The sequence below is a fragment of the Mchenga conophoros genome, linkage group LG15 (genome assembly GCF_057382185.1).
Source record: "Mchenga conophoros isolate Kocher_MC1m ecotype Shallow Benthic linkage group LG15, M_conophoros_male_GT1.1, whole genome shotgun sequence".
Taxonomy (NCBI): Eukaryota; Metazoa; Chordata; class Actinopteri; order Cichliformes; family Cichlidae; genus Mchenga; species Mchenga conophoros.
In genome coordinates this window covers 10899675-10909602 of record NC_140540.1, presented here as the reverse complement: position 1 = coordinate 10909602, position 9928 = coordinate 10899675, and the positions used below count along the sequence as shown (strand labels likewise).

The 9928-nt window shown below is 40.1% G+C and overlaps 1 protein-coding gene across 1 annotated transcript; it reads left to right on the top strand.

Annotated features, from left to right (window-relative positions):
* Nucleotides 1-4890: 4890 nt before the first annotated feature.
* On the top strand, nucleotides 4891-9928 carry alkal2a (ALK and LTK ligand 2a). Its single transcript, XM_085246889.1, has 6 exons — nucleotides 4891-5649; nucleotides 6234-6579; nucleotides 6982-7035; nucleotides 7224-7304; nucleotides 7415-7489; nucleotides 8778-9928. Exons 2-5 carry the CDS (start codon nucleotides 6288-6290, stop codon nucleotides 7477-7479), a joined length of 492 nt encoding a protein of 163 aa, XP_085103015.1. The 5' UTR covers nucleotides 4891-5649; nucleotides 6234-6287; the 3' UTR covers nucleotides 7480-7489; nucleotides 8778-9928.

The following is a 9928-nucleotide window of genomic DNA, read 5'->3' as shown; positions in this document are numbered from 1 at the left end:
CCCTCTGCTCTGTACTGATATCCAAGGTATTACTTATCATATGATGACAACTAATACTTACACAGACAAAAAGACAAAAAAAAATAACTATAACGTGTAGCTAAATAAAACTATATATAGTAAACATCATGGGCTGTTAAATCCAATAAAAGCTGCTGAGCCAGCACACAGTGTCCAAGAGCATCAGTAGCTGTCCAGGACCACACCCAACACATACACTTTGGGTGTGAGAAGATTAGGGTGGATGAATAGGATGTTAAAAGTTAATATTTAAAAAAAAAAAGTTAATAAAACTTTAACACTGTTCATTTCTGATTTCCAACCAGCAGTTAGAAATGTTGTTTCTTTCCATAGCCATTAAACTGGCAGTCTCCCTTTAAACTGCCTCTTTACCGCTAGCCTTTGCCTCTTCGGACAAAAGGCCTCTTTTTCTTTGGCTGTGCACCTTTTACTCAGCTACCTGGGGAAAGCTGCCAATGGCAATGCACAGAAAAACAAAAGTAATTTTGGGTAGTCAAGGACAGCAGGTGGTGGTAGACAGAGCTGCAAAGTGAAAGTCATGCTAAAAGGGAACCAAACTTGCCAATAATAGGTTCAATAGGCATTTATTTTATAATGAAATGTTACCCAAAAAGCCTTATTATTTTAGTAAACTCAATAAAGTCTGTAAACATATTTCCCTAACTTAACTATGTCATGTTTGTGCTCACCATAACCAGACACTAACCTCTATGCCTTCTCTTACATAATAACTGTTTTTAAACTGTGATTCCTAACATCCACATTTAAGTGGCTGCGTAATATCAGAATACACTTCTCTGTTAATGTGTTTTTCTTGACCTTGAGTAAAGATTTTCAGTTAAACTTTCATTTCCATGGTCAAAAATGAACTTTCATGCTCAACTGCCTCCATATTGTTTGACACCGCAGATGTACAAAATGAAACAGAAGATGACTCACTGTCTCTAAATATGGAAAGCCATTCATTCTAGTGAAAGCACGTATACCACGAAAATGTTACAATCAGCCCCTTCTTCAGTGCTCATAATGTATGGTTAGTGTCTTTCTCTAGTCAAGCAGGCACAGAAATCAATTAATAGTCACATGTCTCCTGTCCCATCCAATCATTTATGTTCGTGATCCGTCTCGTTTATGTGGGCTCATTCATCTCTGTCTCATTCATTCTGCTTCCTTCAACGCTGTTGATCCTCGGTGTTTCTGCTCTGCCTTCGCCTTGCAATTTACCACCCTCCACTTCCCCCGGCCTCATCTAGCATTAGGTGTGGTTTCGTGAAATTTTTGTGTGTGTTCACTTTGATTAAAGAGGAACTCGACTGATTTCACAAAGTCTTTTGAAGACTTTCATGGTCTTGGGAAAGGCTTGTACAGATGTGAAAAAAAAAGTTGGACTGCATACAGCTTAATTTTCATTAGGGGCTCCATGAAAAACTGGGAATGTTGTGGAGACCTCTAAACCAGTAAACAGAAATCAACTATTACTGCTAAGAGTAAATGTTACAGTTACTCAGCTAACTAAAATTAATTGTTCGCCCCTGGTAAACTGTTTTGTTGCTCCAAAGAAATACAAAACATCTCGAGTTGCAAAGTCAGAAAGATTTATCCAACATCTTCGAGCTTGGCGTACCGACATATCACACATCAGTTTGCTTTCAAACTGTCCACAGATACATTTTGACAATAATCTGGAAGAGCTGATCACAGGCATCAACTTCCTATTCAGTGACTGATGCTCATTGCTATTTCTTCATCAAGACTTGTAAAATCAATACATAATTTCGCCGACTAGGGTGGTCTGCGAAGATGTCCTATTACCCCAATCAGCCACAATTTTAAACCCCATAGTAACTGCCAAAACAGCTCTGACTCTTCTGCACATGGGGCCTCTGGGCGGCGTCCTATAGCGTCTGGCTCCATGTTGCTGGCAGCAAATTCTCTGGGATCTGTGAGTTGCAGTGGGTGGAGCCTCCGTGGATTGCTCTTTTTTTCAGTGCATGCCAAAAATGCTCAGTCAGATATGTACAGTGTGGAAGCTGGGTCACTGCTAAGAGATCTTTTCCTGCTTTCTCCAGGCGCTGCTATTACTGCAATTTTGTGGTTATGGTTGAATCTTTTAATACATGCACTCAATGAAATGATACAACAATTCGCATGCATTCACGTCACGTTAAAGCAAAGTAAATTCCAACAATCTGTTGAAAGACAAAGGTGGAGGGGGAGAGATAAGGATGATGAAATAAAGAGAACAAGAATCTGTAGTATTCGGGCTCATGAAGGATCTATTTTATCTATTAGGAGGATTTTCTCTAACCAAAAACACATGGATGGAAGAGAAGGAAGAGAACCAGTTTCTAAGCTGGGCCTTTAACTGCAAATGTTAATCGTAGTCAATTTTTTATGAGACACCAAAAAATGGAAGTGAATCTCACCAAAATGGAATTACACATTTTCTATTTTCACACCATTCAAAAATATGTTGTTTCTAGCTCAGGATTCAGTTCAAGTAACCGGCTTCAGTTCATCTGACCTTCATAAATAAAAAGATTTTCAACATCCATCATGATGGCAGGGGGTTCTTTTGTGGTGGTGGTCAGAATCAGAGGAGATCTCTCTCTCTCACAAGGCTGAGACAATGCCCTCGAGTAACACCTTGAGAAAGTTACATTTTCAACTTGGATCAGACATCAGGAAGAATGAGGCACATTTGCGAGAAGACAACCATATCCTCCCCTGATTAATTAATCAGATCGCCTTCCAGAAGAGAAGTGTCACAAAGAGTTTAGAAGGAAAAGGAGAACAAACCTAATAATCAGTATGTTGAAACCAACGACCGCCACACTGCACATGAGGCTTACGGCATGCCATTTACTTGAAATCACATGAACTTGACTCAACGACTTACACACACACACCGGACAACAAAGTTTCACATGTGACCGTACCAGAGGTTAGAAAGGTCATACAACTGAGAATAGAAAGTGGGTTAAATGAGGTTATGCGTCTATCTAAACAGCCATTCAAACAAAGAAAGTTGTGATTTCTGCTGTCGCCGGAATTGTGACACAAGACACGCTGACAGGAACTTTAAGCAGAAATGATTTCAAAACATTTCTAGCAGCAGTCCAAAGAATTAAAAATAACGGACTAAAATGAGCATCAAAGTGCCAAACAGTTATGCTTTTCTTCTGTGTGTGCTTATCTTCTTGCCAGACCATTAACAGGAATACTGATCTATTATAAAACATCAACCTTCCTTTGTACTTACCAGTCATTTAAACTCAGTTGTTTCAGTTTCTTTTATTTACTTTCAGTCCAAACTGAAGAGACATTTATATCCCAACCAAGACCAAAAGCTTTAACATTTTTCATATTGGACTTATTTTCACCTAGTCTTTGCGGTACAGTGAGCTTGATGTAATTTGACTGATGGCGATAATCTGCTCAGCAGACATGGGTTTTGTGGTTTTGAGCATGTTGCGTTCCGTGGTGGTACTTTGTTTTCCATTTGCGTGGAAAGACTTCAAGTGTCAAACCCAGCCAAGGAGCTGGCTGAGGGTTTGTTGTTCTGAACAAGAGTACAAATGTGAGCAACTTAACACTGATTTTATTTGTGCAGAATGATGCCCCCTGCTGAAGCGTTTCTTCACATTTCACTCACAAAATACTTATTTTTTTAATGCATTCTAATATTTGCTCTGATGATTGTTATATGAGTGACATTTGCACACACACACACACACACACACACACACACACACACACACACACACATATATATATATATATATATATAGTCTTATATGGGCAAAAATAGTTTTAGTTTATTTTGCATTTCATTAAATGTTATTATCACTGTTGGGCTCACTTGATATTGTTCCCCAAATTTATTGCTTAATGTGGCAAAACAGTTTAGTTTTCGTGAGATCAAAAGCTGGACACTGCTCCAGATGTGCAGAGGTTTCTCTCTCAAGCGCACTTCATTAGAGTGGATGGTCGTGTCATAAATTAAACACCTTTCCCCCCATTTCTTTTGATTATCGAACTTACTTCTTTCCTAAACGGATCAATCAGTTTGGCTTTAGAGCAGCAGAATCGGTGATCACATCCTCCTTCGAATATAAAGACACACAGAGTTGTTTTTCCCAAGCCAAACAGCTGTGCAGCGTCATTGGATTTGTCACTGCCTTTGAAGCACATCCATCCTCTTTCGTTTGCAGATACAATGGGATACCTCATAATGAAAGGGAAATCAGTGTCCACTTTTGTCATAATTTTACTATAAATCAGTATATAGTTCGTTCAAAGGAAATCTTTCTGCCGTTAAACAGGAAGGCATTACCGCTAACGAGCAAAGGACTGCCTGCTGGCGGAGGAGTTTCGGAGCTCGGTGACAGCGCGCACTGTCCTTTCAGCACCAAGGTTTCACTTTACGCACGATCACAGCTTCACCCAGCCATGCAGTGAGAGCACCGAGTGGTCACTATAAATACCCTGCAACAATTGAACTGTGAAAGACAGAAGATTATGTGGAAAATCTGAGAGTATTTTTCTGAAGACTCCAAGATGAAAAGTTAGGTTTTTGATTTTACACACACACACACACACACACACACACACACACACACACACACACACACACACACACACACACACACACATTTATTTATAGTGTTTTATTCTCAGGGGTATGAAACATAACGCTTCACCCCTATCGTGTCTTGACAATATTGTGGGGGAAACGGGGGGACTGGGAGGGGGCGAATGGGAGCCACTTGCACGCCCATACCCATACTTTTCTCTCCCCCCCCCCCCCCCCTTTAAAAAAAAAGCTGTTCAAACTACGGCAGGGTAGTACAGACTAATCCCCAAAGAGGAGAAACCTGCAAACCTCAGTAATCCTATTTACCGAATTGTTCTGACCAGAAACTATAGGGCAATAAGTATTAAAACCCGTTTGTAATTAATTTTCAAAATGATCCTTAAACTGTCCATAGCATAATTGCGTTTCAATTTCCATGATGGATGTAAAACGCGCAATGGCTCTAATGAGGTTATGAGCCTCAGAAGAAGGATATGGGAGCATTTCCACTAAGATGTCGGTATCTGCGCTGTATTCTGGGCTGAGTGGAAATTTCAGTGGAAGTAGCCTATTAGTAGGAAAAAGGCTTCCTGTAACCGCGTATCGTACATATAAATGGAGTAAGGCAAAGGAGGGGGGCGCAGAAAACTTGACACAGCATTCAAGTGATGGTCACTCAACCCATGCACACTCACAGACATTGCGGAGTAACCTACAGCGGACAGGTCACCACGTCGGCGAGACAGAATAAAAAGTGAGCCTCACTTCTTGGCGACTAATCTGCTACTTCAGCCAGGACGCGCACGGGATCTGGGAGCACCGGACCACTTGAGCTTTTCTGTGCGCTCTCTCCCTGCAGTCTGCCGGTCTTCAAAGGATGACCACAGGGGCTCGGTGAAGATCCCTGACTTCACGAGCTTTGTTTTTGCATTAATAAAAGCAGCTTTTAAGAGGACATATTTTGGGGCGGACAAACTCCGAAGTTGCGCACAGTTTGCATTTCTTACTGCTGTGTGCGCAGAAAGTCATCAGTGTCTGAAGACTTTATAAAGGTAAAAATAGCTTTAAATTGTTACTTTTAGAATCTAGATTTCTTTACTGTTATGTTTTTATTCTTAGTTCCTCTCTTACTGATGCATTGTTGCCTTTTGTCTGAGGGTGACTTAACTGTGTCGTGTAACTTCTCGGTAACAGAAGCCTGGATCAACATAAATAAAACTTTTTAAGCTACAAGACTACAGCCACATTTAGACAATGAAGACACTCAAGTTATTAAAAACATAAAAACAGAGTAACTGTTTGAAAACAAGCACGTGGTAAGCAGTTTTGCATAATATTTTGGAAAGCGTATTTGAAGATAAAGTTAAATAGCGCATGGGTAAGATTACTTAACAGTCCATCAAGCTTCGGTCAATCAATTATGATCCGAACTTGGTGGACTATTAGGTGCGTGCAGTACTGTGATTTTCGCTTTGTGGCCCATTAAGAAACTCTTGTGTTATTGTTTTGCGGCGTTGGGAGGATTTTAACCAGCATTTACAGTCGCTCTTGGCGGGGTGTAGCCTAATGGGATTCTGGGACTTGTGAAATTAGGAAATGAAAGGCTTTTAACATTCATACTCAATCTCTCCTGCAGGTGCCCAGAAAAGAAAATACGACCTCACTGTTTCCCCCTCACTCCCCGGGAGCTATGAGCGAACTACGCAGGCATTTCATTATAGGACTGGTGTTACTGATGTGCACGCTCACCGACCACTGCGGCGAGAGCGCGCCCTCCACGGTCCCAACAGGGGACGCATCGGCCGGCATGGACGAGCAGCAGGACTTGAGGCGGATGGTGGAGATCGTGAAGCAGGTGGAGGGGAGTCGGGGACGCCACAGTGCCAAAACAGAAGCGCCGGCAATTTCACGGGAGACGAGCTCTCCGATGGAGCAGAAGGATTTTCGGGACCTCAAAGCATTCAGAGGGAATCAGGCTGTCGGTGAGTTTTCTTCCAGGAAGGAATCTTAAGTTGGATGTACAGTCAGGGATGTAGCATACTGCGATATGGAAGTTTCATAGAGAAGAACAATTTCCTCTCTATTTTCTCGTTAAGGCTACCAAGTGCATGCAATATAACCAAAACTATTTGGTTATAAAACCACTATACTTACTGATAGTACTGACGGTTATTTGAGGGTCATTTGGGCCAACTGGCCCTTTAAAGCTCTCTTACTATATTTTGCTTGATAAAAACATCCTTGTTCTATGTGTTGTGATGGATAACTCCAGAGCTGATATTTTAAGGCCTCCTGATAAAAATATGCCATCCATCCATTTTCTTCTGTCTATATGATACAGACTAAAACTTGACACCCTTTCCTTATCTCCTCTCTTTAAACAGTCATATTTCCCAGAGATCTAAGAAAGAAGGAGAAGTTCATAAAATACTTAACAGGTAAGACATTACTGCAAAATCAATGTCTTTTAAAGTGTTTGCTAAAAAGATTCCTACAAAAACAGGCCAGGGAAGTCAGCTATAGCACACAAAAGTGAATTACAGCTTCAGACAATGACTACAAAACAGATGTTATTGAAGGTTGCTGCGGCAACGTTCTTAAAGCCTCCTCTCTGTTCTTGTTTCAGGTCCGCTCTCCTTCAGCCCCAAGTGCAGGAAGTCGGTGTATAAACTCTACCACCACACGAGAGACTGCACGATACCTGCATGTAAGCTGCCATTACACTGGCCCTCTTGACACCCTGAGTAAAGATCTTGTCCGTTCAATGTCAACACACTAAACCACTCACTATCTGTCCATCCTATTTTCTTTCCTCAGACTTCAAAAGATGTGCACGGCTTCTGACACGGCTAGCAGGCAGCCCACAGTGCACAGAGGGGTAGCACACACCAGGTACGGTACCATGTTCCTCTGATTCAAACATGAATTTTTTATGGCGAACAGCTTGTTAATGTGTCTCGTTGAACGTAGACAACAGAGTTCAGAGCACATTATAGACCGTGTGTGGGTGTAACACAGTCATTAATGTTGAATGGGATGTGATAAGGAGGAAGTATGAGGTAGTCTTCAAGGTCATTTACTTGAGCAAAATTAACAAGGCCATGTGGTAAAACTGCAGCCACAAGTAAAAGTCTTCAGCGTGGACTCATGTGCTCTGAGCTGATTTGTTGTTACTAGAGTAGCATTGCTAATGCATGCATGTTTTTTGGTATCAGCTTGCTTTTATAGTTCTATAACTGTCACTACGTTATATACAGGATTGTAGTTATAATCTGTACAAACGCATTACAGCTTGTTTTGTTTGTTTGTTTTTTTCATTAACGTAAATTTGATTGGTAACATAACTACCGTATAAAGCAGAAAGAAAGAAAGGTATAGTTCTAGTGCCATTTCTCTCTTAAAAGTTGGCTAGAAGTACAAAATACTTCTTAATTTGACTGAACTTACAGTCATTAAACATACTGTGTTACTTTCTACTTCTGTGGCACAGATAACTAAACTTCCACTCAAATATTGTACTTTATGATGCATTCAAACGTTAAATGAATGTCCATTTTATGAATCTGTATTTCGAGCCAAGCTCTATAATATATTAATACACTAATCTATAACAGTATTTATATTTAAAGCTATTTTTACTATTTCCTATAAGCACTTAACTGTGTTTTCTTCTAGCTCGGCAGCAGAGTTCAATTATTACATTGAGCACTTAAAGCATAAAATTACTGCTTACATAGAATTAATTGAGAATAATGATGTAATCAAGCACTTAAATTCTCACTACACTAAATCATTAGTAGTACTAAGAATAATTTTGCTTAAGTAAAAGACTAGATTCAGGATATTACCTTTTTTTTTTTTTACTTTTGTGTGATTCGTATTTAAGTAAGAATAATAAGAATAAATAAAATGTTTGCACTGCATGAATTATCAGTGTCATTCAGAGTCAAAAACCTCTCCGGTTATGGTTATAGTGTAATGGTTATGTTGTTCTGAGGCACTACTCAGACGTTTGTTCTCCGTGGTGATATGCTTGCTGTGTCCACACACACACGCCCTAACAGTGGCACAGCGAGAGCAAAGTATCAAATTTCTTATTATTTGTGATTCTTTCTGAAGAGGGGAGAATTTTTCAGGTGTTTTCAAGTTGGTCCTGAATATCACGTCTTCTTTGTTACAGGTCAAAGTCACACACGAGTCCTTCAGAAGAAAAAAAAACTTGGGAAAAAAGTGCCTTGGACAGTAAGGAAGCCTAAATCTGACCAGCCCCGACGGACACTAGGCACAGTATTGTCATTCACTGAGGTCTCCTTCTGCTAAGGCGTGGATGGGTGCCACCCACCACTCAGGCTGGGCCTTGATGGTTAGCTGTCACCGCATGGGGGAGCAACCCAGGCAACAAAACCCAGACCAGGATAAAGACAGTGAAACTGAGGAGTGGAGAAGATAAAGAAACAAGCGGTTGAGACACACCAACCTGGGGCCTCTTCATGCTGGGATCCAAAAAAGATGTTGCTAAAACAAAACAAAAACATATTTTTCTTCATTTATTTTGCTCAAGAAAAGAGCGAAATCCAAATATGCTCAACCCTGCCTGTACTACCTTCTACACAGACAAGTTTTCACAGACCTCCAGCTGGCAGTCAGTGCATAGTTTCAGCCACTTGTGCTCATACTGAGAAAGAACTGTGATTAAATTATTAATTGCATGAATTTTCCTCTGCATCTTTGTGAAAAAGATAAAAAATAATAATAATAAAACAAAAGAAGTGGTTGTTGGATTTTGGTAGAGTGCAGTACAGAGTATATTTATGTATTTGAGTCATCCAAAGGTAACATTGTACATAATGTAGGCCATCTTTAAAAGCAGGAGCAATATCTTCACGCTGTAAAGCGAAACATAAAAAGAAGCCACCGATGTACCATAAATTAACATGACTGGCATTTCCCAAAGGGGTGTCCAATATATATATATATATATAAATATATATATACCATAGCTATATTTAAAAATGAAATATACTTAAATAAATTATGAGATTGGTACAAATATGGATTGCCTTTCTTTTCTTGTGCGATATTTTGCTTTGCATTCCCATCTTGAATGAGGAATGATCCTCGAATAACCCTGTGACTGGACTGAGTCCTGGAACATCTGATCCTGTGAACTTCCCACTGCTATTTCAGACAGACTGTTAAAAAAGATCAACTGGCAAAGCTCAAAGTGTTCGAATACATGTTATTGCAACATGATTTTTTTTTTATGTGATCACTTTCCAGATGTGGCGGTCAGCAGATTTCACTTGCTTTGCAGCAGTCACATTGAGAAAG